General features: G+C 45.2%; 1 protein-coding gene across 3 annotated transcripts in view; it reads right to left on the reverse strand.

The window, feature by feature from the left end:
• ULK4 (unc-51 like kinase 4) overlaps window positions 1–19,870 on the reverse strand; it is a 251,976-nt gene that overhangs the window by 75,047 nt on the left and 157,059 nt on the right. For 2 of the 3 annotated variants that reach the window (XM_036333255.1, XM_036333256.1), the window contains exons 33-34: window positions 11,822–11,997; window positions 7,969–8,067 (exon numbers count right to left, since the gene is read on the reverse strand). In XM_036333255.1, the coding sequence (XP_036189148.1) occupies window positions 7,969–8,067; window positions 11,822–11,997 (275 nt within the window). The remainder of the gene's footprint in view (window positions 1–7,968; window positions 8,068–11,821; window positions 11,998–19,870) is intronic. The other variant, XM_036333257.1, reaches the window with a different exon arrangement.

Raw genomic sequence — 19,870 nt, forward strand, 5'->3', positions numbered from 1 at the left:
TATTATCATATAACTATAAACAAGCATAACTGTATCTAACAAAGATATCTGCTGTAGCTCTGTCAGAAAAACTAACCCCCCCCCCAATAAATATCCATTAATAGGGGAGCTAACCAACTTCACTATGGGATATTCATTCATACAGTGCCACATTCATCAAAAATAGTTAGGTTTATATTTTCCTCAAACACATTGAGAAGGGGGGAACCAAATTAGAGATTTGTATGTAAAAAGGGGACATGTATACACTCATTTATACACATATATGTAGATACACACATATATACATATAATTATAACAGCATACTTTTTTCCCCTGTGGGTCTAGACGTGGAGAAAGATGTTTACTCTTTATTTTTTAACCCTTCTGAAGAGTTTGAGTTACTTTTTTTTAATTAAAAAAAACCCTTTATTGTTGAAGATATTACATAGGTCCCCTCTTCCTCCCATTACTTTTAATGTGTATATATAATTGTTATGATTTTAATAAGACACTAGCACATCGAATCTCTATGTCAAACGCAAAATATTTGGAGGAAAAAATGTAAAGTACTATATTGTGCAAAAACATTAAAAAATCAGAAGGTTACTGTTAACAATAAAAATACACTTTTTAAAAAACTCAGAAGGGAGCTATTCTGCCAACATATCAGGATGGCAGACTATTTCTTCATTTTTACCTTTTGATATTATGTATGTGAATATATATTCATGAAAGCATGAAAATATATTCCTTTATGCTATTATTGTTTCATATTTCAGTATTTTATATTTGCCTGGGTTAATGGTCCAAGTGTTTTAGTTTGAATTAATTTTTAAACAATGACCTACTGGAAAATGGATTTCAATTCTCAAATATTCCATTTATTTTTCTCCAGTGATAAATTAAGAGAAAATGATCACTGGGTTAAACAGTGAGTTTTCTGTATTTGCAGTGTTTCTGCATGACGGATTTTGTAATTATCTCAGTCTCCGCGTTCTAAACAGCTTTGAGGTGTCATTTACATGAACTGAGTGTCCTATTTTTGCCTAAAGTATATCTTTAATTATAAGCTAAACCCTAATTATACAAAAAGTTACATGTCTAAAATTTTACCCAATTCACACTGACCAAAAAAAAAAAAAAAGATAGGATTAGCTTAACCAAACAATTTACACTTAAATTTCCTTCTGTGTAAAATGAGTGGTCTCTCTTTGCTGTGTTTGAAAGCCTTTAGCCCAACATCCATGTCCCTGAAGGTAGAATGGCCCCAGGAAATGAATCCCACATGCGAGTCTGGAGTGATGCCACGCTATTGCTCCTGAAGACGGCTTAATCCAAAGACAGACAGAAACTATGGAAACGTAGCTACTAATGACCCTAGGGAACCCAATCCAAGTGGAAATAAAAATACCTAGAAGACACACACATGCTTCCAGTCCAGAAGGATGATGCACTGATGTCTAAGAAGTATGCTGATGAGTTCCCATCAAGGCTGATGATTCTTAATCTGTTGTACCAGACCATGTAGGCATGCTCCCAGGTAAGCCAAAGATTGCTAAACAAAATTGTATGTGAGGATAAGCTGTAACTTTGTACTTAATAGGAGTACAGTTACTTTTCAGCCCAACTGATACTTTAAGAGTGGGAAGACAGAACTGCATGCAACCAATATTCCTTAAGAATATTTCTGGTTGATACACTTTAAAAACACTGTCCCATGTCAAACTGATTTTTCATTGTCCCTTGAGTGAATTTTAAAATGATGGAGCTTGAAGGGGCTGGCACAGATGTTCTAATCCAACCACTGGCTTGTCGGCAGGAAACAGTCATTTTAACTCCCGGTGAAGCTTTCGAACGAAGTGGGTGAAAAGGTGCCTTACGCGCTGTGCCAACTGGCTGCACGGGGTCATGGATAAGGACATTTCAGGGGCCAACTGCCCCGGATGCTGGCTTGGGAAGGGGAGCGGGAAGCCATGCTCTCTGACTGTACTTAGAGATCAGATTCGGGGTTGCTGCTGGTGACGTGTCCTCAGCAGAGAGGGGGGCACAGGCCAGCTCCCTCAGGCAAGGCCTCGAGAATTAATTACGATCGGCAATTGTCGTAAGTAATATAGATCCAAAAACCCACATATGCTTTTTTCTACAAGGAACTGCTATTCTCATATTTCATGGATGTGGCACAGGTGCCAAGACATGGAGCTGAGTCTGAAAGCAGAAGAGCAACATTTTAGAGGTCAACATCAAGTTTTATGTTCTGCTGAGTCCTATCTACCTGCCTGTGTTGGAGGACCAGGTAACAGTTCATGATAGCCCAGCAGAGCCAACGCACTGCCGCAGGCGGGCCACCCACTCAACACAACAGTATGCTGGCCTTTCCTGGCAGGGTCACGAGTGGATTCTGTTGACAGCAGCTCCGGTGAGAAACTCGGGGTGCAGAGCTGGTGGACATGCATGACCTTTTCCCACGGTGCCAGCCGGGCAAAGAGAGTGGGAGGGACGAATCACCCGGGAAGCTCGGAGTCACCTCTCCGATTTCAATCTGGGATTTCGAATCCAAATTTAGGAAAGAAAATTTGACTGTTCACAAAACAAGGATAAGGTGTAGAAGGCATATGAAGCTAAAATGATGTTCCAGAGACTTCTTTCCACCTGAGGGCGAGAGCGTCGGGGACCTTTGGCAGGAAAAGCGCTGGCAGCCAGCCCCACGTCGCCGCCTTGCACACCGCACTCTGGGCAGAGGCCAGAAGTCCCCTTGGTCCCCCCTGACGAGGGTGACAGACACATCCGAACAAAGGTCCTCAACTCGGGAAGAGTCGGGGTCATTCATTGTTCATTTGTCTACTTTTTTCAAGATAAAAATAACTTTATTGCATATTCTGAAATCCATGTTCATTGTAACAATAACCCCCCCCCCCCCCCCCCGCCAAAAAAAGTGGGCGGAGACAGCACAGGAAGCCACTTATTTTGAAGTAAAAAACTGTTGAGAAATACAGTTCAGCCCTCGGTATAAATCACTCCACCCTCGCTTCTTTTGTATAAACATATGTGGAGCATGACATAAATCAGCTCACATTGTAATTTAGTTCTGTATATACCGGATTTACAATATCCTGGGTTTGGGGGCCTTATTCGTGCATCCCACAATTATTTATTGAGCACTTGGAAAGTGCCAGGGAGAGGGCTAGGAACTAAACAGGCATGTGAGTTCAGTCAAGACAGTGGGTGAGACTTCAAAATTCACACCACTACCTCCATAATAACCAAAATAAACATTTAAAGATACAGATTAATAACTCTGTGGACCACACAAAAGCTTGAAGTTCAAAAGCAGTCAGAAGGAGCAGCCAGGAAATGGATCTTCAATGTATCGGGGCCACCCCCCTGCCGCCCAGGGCAAGGAGAAAAGCCAGGCACAGAGTGGGGGCTGGGATTCCTGGCCGCAAGAGGAGGCTGGCAGCCGTTCCAGCCCTGGGGCTCCAGCTAATGCACAGCTCCTCTGCTGCTGAACAGCCACAGAACCCGGGCCAATCCCCTGCAGGCTCAGGCCCGGATCTGTGATGAAACCCAGCGTCACCATGCGATGGACACCTGGGCATCAGATACGCGTCTGCATTGGGGGACTCGGGAGAGAAACGAGGTGACTGTACCACCTGGATAGGAAGGAAGCCCGAAACGAAGACACAGAGCCACCAAACACAATGACTGCCAGGGCACCTGACTCAGGAAGAAAGGAAAACAACAGAGCAACGCCCAGATGACTCGTGTAAGTTTTCCTGAAGCATAGCTGACACGCCATAAGCGGCACATACGTAAGTGTACCGCCATCAAGACACTGTACATATCCGTGACCTTCAAAAGTATCTCTGCACTGACACCTCACTACTGACTACAGTAGCCTCACAGCCATTTGCTCTCCTATTTCTAGTCTCTTAAGGCAGAAGCTGAGCTCACAGAGACCCTTCTCCTTTCCGAACACAAGAGTGACCGAAAGCTAAAAGTTTCCCTCCCCCAAGTCCTGCTTTACAAGCATCCAGCAAATTCTGATATGTAGTGTTTGCATTTTTATTCAGTTCAGGAATGCTTTCTAATTTAATTCTTTTTTATTTGATCCATGATTATTTGGTACTGTGTTATTTAGTTCCAAATATTTTGGGATTTTCCAAATATCTTTTATTGATTTAAAGTTTAATTCCATTATGGTGGGAGAATATATATATATATATATATATATATATATATATGCATACTTTAGAAGACGTGAATCATGATACATTTTTAAAAAAGAAAACATTTTTTAAAGTCTCACAAATTTGTAAATAATCTATTTAATTGACGGAGCAGGAGGCTGTAGCATAATTTCTTGCAGGAACTATCTGTTACAAAATGTATCTAGGATATAGAGCCTGGCTTCCCTTTTCCTCCTCTTAAATAAAATATTTAGGTCAAACAATTACCTTGTTCTATCTTTTCTTCAGGAGACATGGTCAACTTGTTAAATCCTTCATTCACCATGTCTTATACCACAGTTCCCAACTGAGGGTTCAAAGAGCCCCCTGAAATAGTGAATTGTGTGCATAATTTGCATATAAGTGATTCTAGGCATTTTTCTGAGAAGAGAGTTTGGAATTTTCCAATTCTCAAAGCAGCTCAGAAGGGACTAAGAATCACGGTGTCATACCTACATTTCACTGTGATCCTTCTGGTGTATGGTACAAATTCAGGTCATAAATTATGGGTTGACGGGTTTCATCTCCTAAGGATAAGTATGTTTACTTTCGTTTCTGGAAAGAACCTCAAAAGCTAACAAGTTCATTCACCTGCCTTCAGGCAAAATGCTTCCAAAATTATCTGAGTCAGATGAAAAGGAAAAGTCTGTTTATTTTTCCCTCTGGGAATGAAATTCCAGCTGCGCCCTCGGTAACCTATTACATTTTTAACCACCACTGTAAAATGTATCTTTGGCCAATAGCATATTACTTTTCCCCACTTTATACACAGCTGTAAACGTGCTAATCTTTTCCAGAGGAGACATATTGCAAAGGTCTTGTTGCAGGCCACTCTCAAACCTAAGGACTCCGGGGATAAGTGTGCAGCTACATGTCCAGCTCACGCACGTCGGGCTGACATCGGCCAATACATCAGGGCCCAAGTATGAGCCAGTTACTAACAACATGAGCACAGAGTCGCAGGAAGCTGGAAAACCCTCGGATAATACACTGCAGGGAGGGGCTCTGCACTGTCGGTCACAAGTGTGGGTGCGATGGCATCTGGTAGGGATGTGACCTAACTATGGGCCTCAGCAGCCTTCACCCGCCTGGCCTGTGGTCAGCCTTGTCACCTCCCCAATGGGTACAGTGCACTCCAGGCTTCCCAAGTGCACCCCCTTACCTGTCTCTTGCACATGTCTGTGGTCCTCTCTGTGCAAACACTGCGCACTCCAAACCCCCCACTAGCAGCAGCACCTGCTTCCCTCTGAGAACCTGCCCACTGGCTGGGATCCAGCTGTACCCTGAAGGGTCACTTCCTGCATGTCCAGGGACATGGCCCGCTCTGGCCTGAGCACCCCAGCGAATGGCTCCATGGCCTGTGGGCTGGAGCAGGCCTTCTCCAGTGAGGTCTGGCCTGCACCCTGGGGAGGGGCCCCTGTCAAGTTTATCCTTCCGTGGGCACTCTCCCTGAGCTAACGGTTTCCCAGAGAGTCCCTTTAACATCTCACAGTTACTCTCCTGGCATAGCTTACTCATTCTCTGTATGAAAATCCTCCTGTTTACATCGCTGTGTGGTCTCTGTCTCCTGATGGGACCCAGGCTGACAGTCACAACGTGTTAGTCTTGGATCGTACTCACAGGGAGTATCTGCTAACAGTGCATCTTCCATTGTTTGTGACTTTCCTTCTAGTTTAATTGTATTACGGTTAAAGAATTCGTTGGAATTTATTGACATTCTTATAACATAACGTATGGCTAACTTTTTAAAAATGCTGCCAGAAACCTGAACAGAAGGTGCAGTCTCTATTTTCAGGGTGCAGAGGTGGATAAAATTCTATTAGACAGTCTTAGTCAAGTTTTATATTTCTATTAGAGGTGGATATGTTTTCTATTAGATCTTACTCACGTTTTTGTATCTTTTATAGAGGAGTCAACCCATGTTTTATTTAAAAAGCCAGACAGTAAATAGCTAGGCTTATGGGCTTTAAGGATTCTGCTGTAACTCAACTCCACCACTGAGGTGCAAAAGCAGCCATAGGCGATGTGTAAACAAATTGTCCCTGTGGCTGTATTCAATAAAACTTTATTTACAAAAGCAGGCAGTGGGCCAGAGTTGGTCCACAGGCCCTAGTCTGTCGACTCCTGATCTACATTATTTTTATCCATGTGGCTGGTCAGGCAAGGAGAAAGATGTGTCACATCTCAATACTACTGTGTTGTTGCTGCTGCTTATTTCTCCCTGTATGCATCCTGCCCTTCTGATTACGTTGATCTGTGCCTGTGGACTTTCTTCCTCACCACTGGGACATCCTTCTCTTTGTCCTGTTAAAGGTTTTCTGTGTGTGTGTGTGTATGTGTGTGTGCATTAAGTCTTATAGTTAATACAGGAATACATTTAGAAAGAAAATATAACATAAGACAATGAAATTAAGACCAAAGATAAGTTTAACAGTAAGAGCAAACAAATCTCAGAATGTGTAAACATCAAAACTTTCACAAACATGAGTGTGAAATAGAGTCCTAGAAATTTATCTATAATGAATTCTCCATCTGACTTTCTTAAACTATTTTTAATCTTATTTGCTATAAATACGATTACCATCCTACATAATATATTGTATCTATCTGTACTAGTATACGCACACATGCCGTTTTGAGTCTTTTATACAAGAGCACGTGGTTGTGTTAGTCCCTTCTCTCTGGTCCATGGAACCTCCCGTTTCCTGCCCTCACGAGAGCTGGCTGCCAGGGTCCAGCCCTCAGGCTGGAGCTGGGGCAGGTGGTTCCTGCTGCTATTTTCCCATAACTTCATGCCAAGCTCGACACCAGAGATCCTCCTGCTCTGTCTGGGGCACGGCCAGTCCCCTGGGGTTCAGGCTGTTCCCTCACGTCATTGTGAGCCCACTGCCTCTCTGAGACCCTCTATTTCACATGGGTTATTATTTAATATAAGCCAGCACTGACTGGTTCCCCCACCTTCTTCTTTCTCGGTTAAACCAAACCTTTATTTGATGAATGCAATTAAGCCCATAGAATTAGTTTTCTGAACTGCACTCGCCTTCCTTCAAGCCAGAGGGCAGAAAAGGGAAACCTTCGCAGCCTTGGAGAACTGAAGGGTGAGGCCACAAGTGATTCGTTCCCTTGGTCACCTGCACACCTAGTCCTTGGATCCCCAAATCTGGAGCGGTTTTCAGGGGGATTTGTGGAATACCATCCGCCAGCCCTCTGACTGGCTGCTCTGGCCGGTGGAGGGGCGGGGCGGGTGGCCATGTGTCTATGTGGTGGGTCCTCTAAGTTGGCCCACACTCCAACGTTCTCTGGGCTCTTTTCCTGTATTCCGTGGTCTTCTGTCGCCTCGCCTATTTTTATCTAATTCCACTTATTTCATCCTAATTCTGTGGAACGGGGTACATGCTCCCCTTCTTTGTTTCTGGGAGCCCTGCCTGCTGAGCACAACCCCAAAAACTGTTTTGAAAGAGAACTGATCCCCATAACAAATTTTTTCCCTTCCCAGAATTCATTTCCTGCGTTTTTTTTAAACCTCACATTCATTAAGAAGGATCTGAGATTCTGCTTTCCTTAAACATCTAAGCCACCTGGTTTTAAATAAAGTAGAAATGTAGTCATTCCAAGCCAAATGAGCCTCTGAAATTTCTCCTGGCTCTAGTTTTGAAAGGAATTAAAATAGCATGAAGTCTCCAGACATCATGAAATTCAAATAGCATTACTTCAGCCCCGGCAGTGTTTGGAGAGACACACGAACAGGTGAGCCCTTACCAGCGGGATGAGCAGGCTGACGAGGTCTGTCAGGGGTTTGCTGAGCAGCAGCAGGTCCTCCGCCGCCTGAGTGTCGCCTCCGGAGCCAGACTTCTGCGCCTTGAAGGAGGGAAGAGGAGGGGGTCTTGGAGATTAGTCAGCTTGGCCCTGGAGACAGCTCCCCCGAGCCGGGCACATAAACATGGCTGCGGAGGTATTCCCCCTCGGCCCCCTGAACAGAAGTGCACACATGACAAAGGGTGCACCACGGCCGCCACCACCAGCTCGGGCCACAGAGGCAGACTGGGTAGTCCACAGAGAAAGCGCCAATAAGGGCTGTCCCTGGGGAAGTGATGTCCACAGGCTGCAGGGGACACCAGCCTGAAGGAGGGGCTCCTGTCCCCATTGTTGGGGTGAGGTGACTGACGCGCAGAGAAGTACAGCAGTTCGTGTGAACTCCCACATGCCGTGGGGACAAAGCTGGAGGATGAGCGAGGCTCTACGACTCCACATCCCCCGCGCCTCTGCCCGGGCAGGTTCTGCACGTTAGACGATGCACACCTAATGCACCCTGCCGTATTTCCTTCTCCGCAGGCACACACACCCACAAGGGACACCTAGAATACGTGTCCAACAGAATACTGCATGCAAAGTCTTCAGAGAAGGTCTAGAAAGTATAGGCTTCAACTGAAATTAAAATCAGAGGTGGGAAGCGAGTGACTTTCATTCTAAGTGTGCCTCCTTTTAGGAGTTGTACAGAACTGTCTAATTCCAGGGATTTCTAACACAGACAGGCATAATTTCACCCTGGAAAAGGCACTGATTAGTAATTTTGTTTGCTAGAGAATACACATATTTCATTCAATACTTCCTCTGTGTTTTTTTACTTCACTGGGAAGGAAAAAAACTGCTTTTGGGTGATGACCTTTGCCAGACCAGGCTGCAGGCTGCCCCACCTGAGGGCATGAGCCTGGACTCCAGGACCCTTCTCCCAAATGCCAAGTTTCCTTCTGCTCCTCAGGCCGATGGACAGAACGTGAGCTGCCTGCGTTCTTTGGTTCAGAAGAATTTTAAAATCAGACGCCTGCCTTTTAACCACGTGCACCGTAAGGGGAACAATGCTAGAATTCCGTTCCAGAGAACGAGAGGCAGCACTATCCCAGGGTCGGGACCTCTCTGAATCGTGGCTGTTACTTCCACCTTCTGAAACGCTACTGGAGAGAGAACATCGGCCTCTTCACCTTAACCAGCCAAGGGTCTTGACCCACCCGGTTGTTACACTCTGGGCAAGAGAGGACGGTACACTGAGCTGGGTGGTAGCAGCAGGGTTTGAAAGAAGTGGTTGGACGGGTTAGGTATGTAAGGTGAAAGTCTCCATTTATTTTGTGACAGGTCAGATGTGGAACAAGAAAAAGAAGGCAAGGATGACGCCCAGGTCTGGAGCTGGCACAGCAGGACGAGGGTGGCGGTACTTTGCTGGCAGGAGGTTCATGTAAGGCAGGACCAATTCTGCATCACAAGGCAGGCGGGGGTAGGGGCTGAACTCCTAAGGGAGATTCTGACACCTGCCTCCCTCCACTCCCTACTTTCCTGGGACACATTCCTGCATCATGTCCCTCTCCTCCCTGAAAAAGAAAAGTGCTTCATAAGTCCAAGCGCTACTGTCATTTTAAACACTGTCAGTCCTCAATCCCCCGATTCCTCCACTTCAGAGACATTCCCGTTAGACCAGCGGTTCTCAACCTGTGGGTCACAACCCCTTCTCAACCTGTGGGTCTCAACCTGGCGGTCAAACGACCCTCTCACAGGGGTCGCCTAAGACCATCCTGCATATCAGATATTTACATGACGATTCATAACAGTAGCAACATGACAGTTATGAAGTAGCAACGAAAATAATTTTATGGTGGGGTCACAAATGAGGAACTGTATTTAAAGGGCCAGAAGGTTGAGAACCACTGCGTTAGACGTTTAGGAATGTGGGAGACTCTCCGGTGTGGAGCGTGTGTACGATGGGAGAGGTGGCTGGTGGCTCGGACAGTACAGACGGCTCCGTGTTCCAGGAGACGGTGTCTTTGGAGCACACTGTTTCTCTTCCCAACCCTCTCCCCTCACTCAGCCTCAAGGACTCCCCTCTCTCAGACTGACGCCAGGTGCCCTGCAGATCAAAGTCGGGAGTGAAGCCAAAAGCAATACATGGCAGATGATATAGCAGAGGATTTAGAAAGACGACAGCGGTCAAGTATGCAGTGGTGTTGAAGAAAATGAGAAAATTAAAAACAGTGATCTACTGGTACACTAGCAAAGAAAGAAAGAATTAGAATATAATTCTATTAAGGAGTTTTCTTTTAAACAACCTTGACTATCAACCTAATAATCACTTCTAATAAGAGATTTCTGTTGCTCTGGAATTTCTCAACTTCTGATTCCTTAAAGAAAATTTTTTAAAATATGTTTTTATTGATTTTAGAGAGAGGAAGGGAGAAGGGGAGAGAGAAACATCAACGATGAGAGAGAATCATTGACTGGCTGCCTTCTGCATGCTCTCCTACTTGGGGATCAAGCCCCACACCGGGCGTGTGCCCTGACCGGGAATTGAACCACCTCCTAGTTCATGAGTTGATGCTCAACCACTGAGCCACACTGGCTGGGCCTGATCCCTTTTATATTTACAATCCACAAAATATTTCTTTCACAGATTGATATCATCAACGTATCTGTGAACATAACTAGCAACCACATCCTGAAGATTTACATAAAACTCCTACAGACACTGAAATAAGAACAGCTATTCTCTGAAGAGACACGAGAGGAGAAACCTTAATTCAGGATTCCATAAGTACTGAACAATGCTCTACTGTTCATTCAGGAAGATTCCAGATGAGCACAGAAAACAGCTAAGCAGTTCCGAGGCCATTTTCACCTACTGGCTTTACGAGTGTGCGGTAAACACGAACGACCATGTCTGTCGAGGAGATCTTGGAATGACTTATCAACCACACTAGAGAGGCTAAACACTCGAGCAGCTTCGCTGGAGGAAAAAGTTACCAGTGATCACAATGATGAGTAACAGAGCCTAAACCGGGCTCGCGGGAGTCATTCTTGGCTCTGCTACGCTGGCTCTTGGCGAGGTATCAAAACAGTCTGGTCTCCCCGCTAGCTTCTGCATCTACTCAAGCCAACAGGCTATCACTCAACATACGCCCCTTGCCATTCTACCAGGATTCGGAGTGTAACAGTGGATTCATATCAGCTGTGTGCTTTCATGCGACCTAAGTATCAGCTGACTCAGTCAGAGAGAGAGCAGTACATGAAACAGGCATGTGGAGGCACCTAACATGGAAAGTACTTAACAAACCCACGCCCCCTTCCTTCGTAGAGCACAGTACAGTTTGGGGCACGTGGACTGAATACACTTCTAAGTCTCAAATCCACCTGCAATTCCATGTTACTGGTCAAAAGGGAGAGCAAGTACTTGTTTACATGTTGCGTTATGGATGTGTGTATATGTGTATATAAACATGTGTGTGTATGAATGGATGCATGGGCCTAAAATCTCGACCCACTGCTCCTGGCAAGCTGTTTCCCACTGGGGCGGCTGGGCCCACCCGTGGGCAGGAAAGGCTGCGCACTGCTTGGCCAGCCCCGGGTGCCCGCAGGGCTACTGGTCTCAGCCAGGAACGGTTCCCCGATTAGAGCTCGTCAAGTCTCTGCTGAGGCCCCTCCCGCTTTCCTTTCCGATTTTGTAATCACATGATCTGTTCTTGGCACTGGTCACCAAAGATGGCTTATTTGATAGTCTCTCTCTACAGGACCTAAGTTCTTTCTGAAAAGTAAAGACACTTTAGAGGCAGATTAGCAAGAAGAGACTGACAGGGGCTACCTGCAGGGCCAGCCGCACGACCCCAGACGTGTAGGTCAGCATGCCGTGCAGCACGTCCAGCAGGGAGCAGAGCAGCGCGGCTGCCGTCTCGTTGTTGTTTTTGTTGTCCACGTCCAAGCACAGTGTGGCCGTTTCGGTGAACAGGTTACAGACATGATGGACCAGTCCTGAGGGTGAAAAGGAGAAGGGCAAAACAGTCACCATAACATAAAAATAATGTGTCCCAGAAACCCAACAGAGCAGGTCTCCACGATGCATAAATGCTAAGCAGCCCTTCAACTCTGCTGTGTACCAGGTACACGTGGGACAGTTTCGTAAATTGCAGGTTCCCAGGGCTCACCCCAGAGAGGCTGCTCAGGGGCCTGGGATGGGGACTAGGAAGGTACGTGTTAAGCGAAACTACACTTTGGAAACACATCCTACAGGGTCAGGCTTCGCTAGGGCGGAGGACTCCCCACCATGGAGGGAAGCGGGCGGCGTGGGAACAGACTGTCCCAGGTTCTGCTCGAAGGTCCAGCTCTTCATGCTAAGGATCAGGAACCACCCCGGGCTCTACAAGTCACTGGGTCATTTCTAGAGGATAAAGCATGTTTTTTCTGCGGTATTCCAAAAAAATTAAAATGCGAGATTAACTGTGATTTAAAGAATTGGACATTGAAAAAACAAACAATTACCGGGAGAACCAAGATGGCGGCATAGGTTAACGCTGGAGTTTGCTGCTTTGAACAACTACTTCAAAAGTGAAGCCAAAAAACGGAAGGGACATCACCCAGAACCACAGGAACGCTGCCTGAGTGGAGGTCCTACAACTGGGAGGAAAGAGAAACGCATACGGAAACTCAGAGGAGGCGCAGTGCTGAGGTCAAATTCTGAGGTGCGGAGTGCGTGGAGTGGGCTGGCGGCGGAGGGCGCGGTTGGCGTTTTCAATCCGGAGGGAGTCGCAGACTCTGAGCTCCAGATCCGGGCGAGTCTTTAGGGACCCTGACTCAAACGGGAGAAGCGGGACTGTCTGGCTTCGGTCAGAGCGAGTGCAGCTTTCTCTCTGAGCTTTGCAGCGGGTGCTGGGACTCAGAGAGGCAGAGCCCCTGGGGACAGGACTGAGAGCCGCCATAACTGCTCTCTCCGGCCCACCCTATTGATCCTGTGCGACCCGCCCCGCCCAAGCCCTGCACACAGGCATTTGCCGGATAGCCTCAGGCAAACGCCAGATTAGCACCTCCCTAGAGGACAGAAGTTCTCTCACTGCTGACACAGCTGATTCTCATAGCCACTTGGCCTGGAGGTCAAACCCTCCCTGGAATTAGCTACAACAATCAAGATTTAACTATAAGACTGTGAACAAAGACCACTAGGGGGTGCACCAAGGAAGCATAACAAAATGCGGAGACAAAGAAACAGGACAAAATTGTCAATGGAAGATATAGAGTTCAGAACCACACTTTTAAGGTCTCTCAAGAACTGTTTAGAAGCCGCCGATAAACTTAATGAGATCTACAAGAAAACTAATAAGACCCTCGATCTTATATTGGGGAACCAACTAGAAATTAAGCATACACGGACTGAAATAACGAATATTATACAGACTCCCGACAGCAGACCAGAGGAGCGCAAGAATCAAGTCAATGATTTGAAATGCGAGGAAGCAAAAAACACCCAACCGGAAAAGCAAAATGAAAAAAGAATCCAAAAATGCGAGGATAGTGTAAGGAGCCTCTGGGACAGCTTCAAGCGTACCAACATCAGAATTATAGGGGTGCCAGAAGATGAGAGAGAGCAAGATATTGAAAATCTATTTGAAGAAATAATGACAGAAAACTTCCCCCACCTGGTGAAAGAAATGGACTTACAGGTCCAAGAAGCGCGGAGAACCCCAAACAAAAGGAATCCAAAGAGGACCACACCAAGACACATCATCATTAAAATGCCAAGAGCAAAAGATAAAGAGAGAATCTTAAAAGCAGCAAGAGAAAGAAACTCAGTTACCTACAAGGGAATACCCATACGACTGTCAGCTGATTTCTCAACAGAAACTTTGCAGGCCAGAAGGGAGTGGCAAGAAATATTCAAAGTGATGAATACCAAGAACCTACAACCAAGATTACTTTATCCAGCAAAGCTATCATTCAGAATTGAAGGTCAGATAAAGAGCTTCACAGATAAGGAAAAGCTAAAGGAGTTCATCACCACCAAACCAGGATTATATGAAATGCTGAAAGGTATCCTTTAAGAAGGGAAAGAGGAAGAAAAAGGTAAAGATACAAATTATGAACAACAAATATGCATCTATCAACAAGTGAATCTAAGAATCAAGTGAATAAATAATCTGATGAACAGAATGAACTGTTGATTATAATAGAATCAGGGACATAGAAAGGGAATGGACTGACTATTCCTGGGGGGGAAAGGGGTGTGGGAGATTCGGGAAGAGACTGGACAAAAATCGTGCACCTATGGATGAGGACAGTGGGTGGGGAGTGAGGGCGGAGGGTGGGGCGGGAACTGGGAGGAGGGGAGTTATGGGGGGAAAAAAAAGAGGAACAAATGTAATAATCTGAACAATAAAGATTTAATTAAAAAAAAAAAAAAAAAACAAACAATTACCTTATTAAAATATTTACTCTTAATCAAACAGAGCATTTTAGGAAGACCCTGCCATTTTAGTTTAGCTTACACTGTATTCTTGATGCCTACCACAGTATCTGACACATAGCAGAAATTCAGTAAGTAATCTATGAAATAATATCTGATTATTTGTAAATTTACCACTTAGTCCCAATTTGATTCTTGTAGTCTTTCAAAACAAGTCTATCCTGGTAACAATTTGATGAAGTTATAAATAAGGTGTTTTTTCTCTGTGTTATTTTAGGATTAGGTTTTTCTTTGACAGAAAACTTAAAATAACAGTACCATATAAGAGACAGAAGTGAATTTCTTTCTCATGAATAAATCTAGAAGAAGACAGCCATGTCAGATGAGCTCACTACATCCCAGATCCTTACCCTGTCATTCAGAACTATGGCTGTTTCAGATTAAACATTTTTTTAATGGCTTGTCATATTTCTGCATGAACTCTATACACTATTCAAATTTCCCCAAATATATATCCTACCATCTCTGTTTTGGTCTCTCAACACAAACTCTACTTTTATTGGACTTTTCACAGTCCACTCATTTATTGTCCTGTCATCACTCGCTCCCATTAAGGCTAAGGGTAAATGCTACGTGTTCCATGAAGATGTATCTATTCCGATCTTTTCAGCAAGAACTGATTATCCCATTCCACAAACTTATAAGGCAATATATCTACCTAAAAATTTATCTGATTTTGCTTGTCAACATAGAGGACGTGTGTGCGTGTATTTGAGTTTTAGAATTATTGTACACAATTCTAACAGAGTGCCTTACACAGAGTATGCAACTCAAATATTTTTGGACAAAAAAAAAAAAAAAAAAAAAAGAATTGGACATTGAGAAATGGCCAGCTTCTATCATTTTGTCTCTGCAAACCTCATATGAAGGGTTGGTCTTCGTTAACTTTTAGTTTGACGTAGTCTGTCACAAATTCATTTCCACATCTTGGGGTGTGTTATTGCTTATATTTAAGTATGACATTTCTATTGTTACTGTTACATAGAATTAAACTTGAAATTCACAAAACTGATTCAGATGTAAATGTGGCGAAAATACAACATGAACCATGTTATAAGCCTAAATGGTGAATAGGACTTAGGCACAGATAGTCTGAATGTTCTAGAAAAAGTGATCTTCAAATATAAATATTTTACACAAGCAGATGGGGGAGGGGGTGAGCATGGTAAGGAAGTCTGACATGTACTATAAACTGGATGCTATTGCGCCTGCAATCCACTCATCCCAGTTCTCATGAAGATCGATCAGACGGAAACTCTGCCAAGCAGAGGCATTCAAACAACGCACCCCCTCTCCTTTCCAGTAAATCGATCTGGTTTCCCCAGATGAGGGCAAAGCAGTTCTTAGACTACAAATGCAACTGAAGTTGTCACTAAAGGCAGAGAAAAACCAAACTATACAGTTTACTCCTTGTGGCAAAAACTGGTGCAAGCCACAAAGCTGAAGGTAAGTACAGCTGACGGAAAGCGAAATGAATTATTATTGCCCAGTTTATCAAGCGGCAAGGTCCGACAGCTCATACCATCAGTGGCACGCGGTACAGAAAACCAATTATTGAAACATGGGCATTACGGCCACAGGCCTTCCCCTCCGAGTGAGACCGCATCACTCATGGGCTAGGAGTCAGCCCCTGGCTTTCGAGAGCTGCAGACAGGGTAGGGGGGCTGTACAACATAGTCTTTAAGAGAGAGATGTTTTCCTTTGGGGGGGCCCACGAAGACTTGGTGACATGTTGTAGATGGTCCAAGGTACAGGGCAAGGGGCCGAGTACTGGTGAGGTCCAGCTATGGGATCAGTGGCTCTTCAGAAGGCGGAGGCAGACCCTAGGTCCCCATGTCCCTGCTGCTTGATTCAGACTGAACAGCTGGGGAGCAACAGTGAACCTGACCTTCATTCCGTCTAAGAGGAAGGAGGGCAAGGCTGGGATGGCATTCTCCCCCGCCGGCTACGGGAAAAGACGGGCACCCAACGCCACGCCCTGATTGGGCACCCTGACGTCACCGGCTGTCAGGGAAGGTGCTTGTGAGATTAGAAATGAAATAGGACCTAAAACATTCCTTCCCAACAGTGGCAGTGCCAGCAAAGCCAGCACAGCATCTGGGAGAGCGTGGTGCTGTCTCCCTGTCCTCTGCTCAAATGCCAGCAAAACAACTTCTTCATACTCCGTCCTAACACCTCTAAGGGAAGCCAACATTCGTGAAGCCAAATAACCCAGCAACTATTTGCATTCATTATAACCAACTCAAAATAATACAAGAATTACTTTGTATTAATTATATGCAAATCTCTAAAGGAGTCACCCTCCACCCCCAAGTTATTTTCAAGTGTTTAATGTTCTGAGAATATTAATGTGCATGAGCTATTCCCAGCTCCAGCTCCAGTCACTGTGTCCTTATTATTACATTTTCAAAATCTGTTGGGAGCAGCGAGATGGTATGAGTACATTTTGAAATGCCAAGCTTTTGAAAACACTTCATATTTCTGTCATTAATGATTTGGACAGAACACTCTGAATCCCAAACAGAGCTTCCTTCTAGATAAGTTGACATCTACACACACAAAAACGGGGTGGTGCCCACTAGGGCTCATTCACGTCGACTCAACAGACAGCGCGGCAGAGGAGGGGAGAAGCGATGTGGGAAGCTGTTCTGTCCCACACTGATCAGCACTTAGCCAGCAAAACCAGAATCAGCCACAGCAGCTGAGTCTCAGGTCTGCTTTTTAAATAGAAAGACATGGAGGGTGACCGAGGCCGTGCTGGTCTCGGACACACTGACCGGGGACATGGAGGCACCTGTGAACTGCGGGGTCTGAGCCCCAGCTTCCAAGCTCGCTCGACCTCTTCCGGCCGAAGGGTAATGAGCAGCCACCCACACAGAAACGGCTCCTGCAAAAACATGTCCAAACATCCCTCGGGTTTCAAGCCGATGAACCATCTCAGGGCAGGTCTTTGCCTCTGTTAGTCCAGCCCCCCATTAGAGGCCCTGGGAGTCTGCACGGGGCCAGCGCCTTTCCCTGGCCGCCTCCTCCTCCGGCACTGGCACTGCCAATTCTGCACTCCCTCTGTCCGGGAGCTCTGGCCTCTGCTCTTCATCTGCGCCTCCCCCTCATAAGGGGCCCCAAGACCGCGAGCCCCTGGAGTTTGGCTGTGCCCACAAGGAGAGCGACGCTGCACAAGTTTTGCAGATGAGTATGACGAGCCAACTCACAGTTCTGTGCTCGGATGAGATATAGGCTGGGGACTTCTCAAATATGACAGAGGCGAATGCTTTAATTAAACTTTTTCTTCCAAAAGCCGGAAGGGACTCTGTATTCAGAGCACTCGTTTTGAATTATATTCCTAAGAAAATTGTGTATATGGGAGTATCTTAAAAACAAACTCGTCCCAGCTCCCCTGAGCCCACACTGGTTCCTGGATCCTCCTATGTTTAGCACTTAGATCCACAGAGAGAGGAGACCACTGTATTGATATATTCCCACTATGTGATTTATTTAAAAGGCTTGACTCTCATGCTAGCTGGTCTGGTTCAGTGGATAGAATGTTGGCCTGCGGACTCAGGGGGACGGGGCTCGATTCTGGTCAAGGGCACATGCCCAGGTTGCAGGCCTGGTCCCCAGTGGGGGGCATGCAAGAGGCAGCCGATCGAGGACTCTCTCTCATCATTGATGTTTCTCTCTCTCTCTCCCTCTCCCTTTCTCTCTGAAATCAATAAAAATATATCTAATAAATAAATAAATAGTAAAAGACTCAACTCTCATTTTCATGGCTTTGGGGAATGTGGAAGAATGAATAATGCACCTTCCTCAAAGATGTCCACGTCCTAAATTCCTGGAAACTGTGAACATTACCTTACATGGAAAAAGGGACTTCGCGAATGTGATGACGGACCCTGAGAGGGGAGAGTACCCAAGTGGGCCAAATGCAGTCACAAGGTTCCCGTAAGAGGGAGGTGGGGGGTCAGAGTAGTAGGAGACGACAAAAACAAGAGTTTGGAACGACAGGAAGGGGCCCCACCCAAAGAAGGCAGCGGCTCCTATAAGCTGTTCGCTTGCGTTTTTAAGGCAAGGAAGCGGAAGCCTTCAGAAGGAAGACAGCCCTGCAACATCAGGACTGTACGACAATACATGGCTGTGTGTGTTAAGCAAGTAAACTTGTGGCATTGTTGCTATGACAACAAGAAACCAATACAAGGAGGGAACAAAAGACCTTCTCTTGGCTTGGTCTGCCCTCTTCACCAAGATGTCAGCCACTGTTCCTACTGATGGGATGCACTTCTAAGCTTGCAGCAGCAGGTGGACCAAGAACTCAGCAAACCCGATTGGACAGTATGTTCACTGCCTTGTTTTGTGGGAAAAGTTTGTGAATTGGCTCATTTTTGTTTAGCCAAAACCATGGAGGGCCACTACATCATTCAAATTATAATAGAGAGCGCTCATTGGCCTGGGAGTCACACCCTGGTCTTAGTGTCAGTATTAACAGAGGGCTGAGGCCCCTCATTCCATTTACAGAGCCGAATTCCCTCTTTAGAAAATGAGGAAGGAGCCTGTGTGATATCAAGGTTCCATTAGCTCTGATATTTTATAATTATGTCCAGAATGTGGCAAATGAATGTTATTTATCTCTAAACCTACTAACTCTTCATGGAAAATCATTTTTATACACTTTTAATACAATGCATAATAATAAACCGTGACTATTATTTATAAATCAATACTTGAAAGCTAAAAATTAGGTATTAGAACAAGTCAGTACAGAAAAGCAGTAATGATAACAAAAAAGCCAGTATGGCTCTTACCATGTGCCAGGTACTATTCTATGTGCTCTAACAGGTATCTAACCAAAATCCCATTAACAACTCCGTTTCACAGATGATGAAACTGAGGCTCAGAAAGGTTAGGTAACTTCACCAAGGCCATCTGGCTCTACGGTCTACGCTAGTACCCACTATGCAAGATCGTTTTTCTGTAACTGAAATGACAAAAAAAGGAAAATAAGACTATTAAGTCCAATGTGTAAATGACAAAAAACCCCAACAACAACAACAACAAAATAAACCTCCCAACAAAAAGCAAGATTTGTTTTCAAAAGATGTAATGAGAAACAGATAAGGATAAGAAAGGTAAGGGGGAGGGCTTCATATACGAAGTCGAAGCTCTCCCACCACCAGAGAGCTATGAAGGGCTAAATGACAAGGAAAGAGAAGAGATGGAACTGCCATGGCACCAAGACATCCTGCCTTGGAAATAAATCTGCTTCATTAAAACCTTATTTTGCAAAAGTGATTTCAGCATTTGTGCACAGCGGGTCTATCAAGCCATGACAACCTTTTGCTTTGGTGACATCTTTCCTCATTAGTTCCCTGGCAGGTGCCAGTCGCCGAGCAAGCCCGT

Source organism: Myotis myotis, unplaced genomic scaffold (assembly GCF_014108235.1).
Source record: "Myotis myotis isolate mMyoMyo1 unplaced genomic scaffold, mMyoMyo1.p scaffold_m19_p_13, whole genome shotgun sequence".
Classification (NCBI taxonomy): Eukaryota; Metazoa; Chordata; class Mammalia; order Chiroptera; family Vespertilionidae; genus Myotis; species Myotis myotis.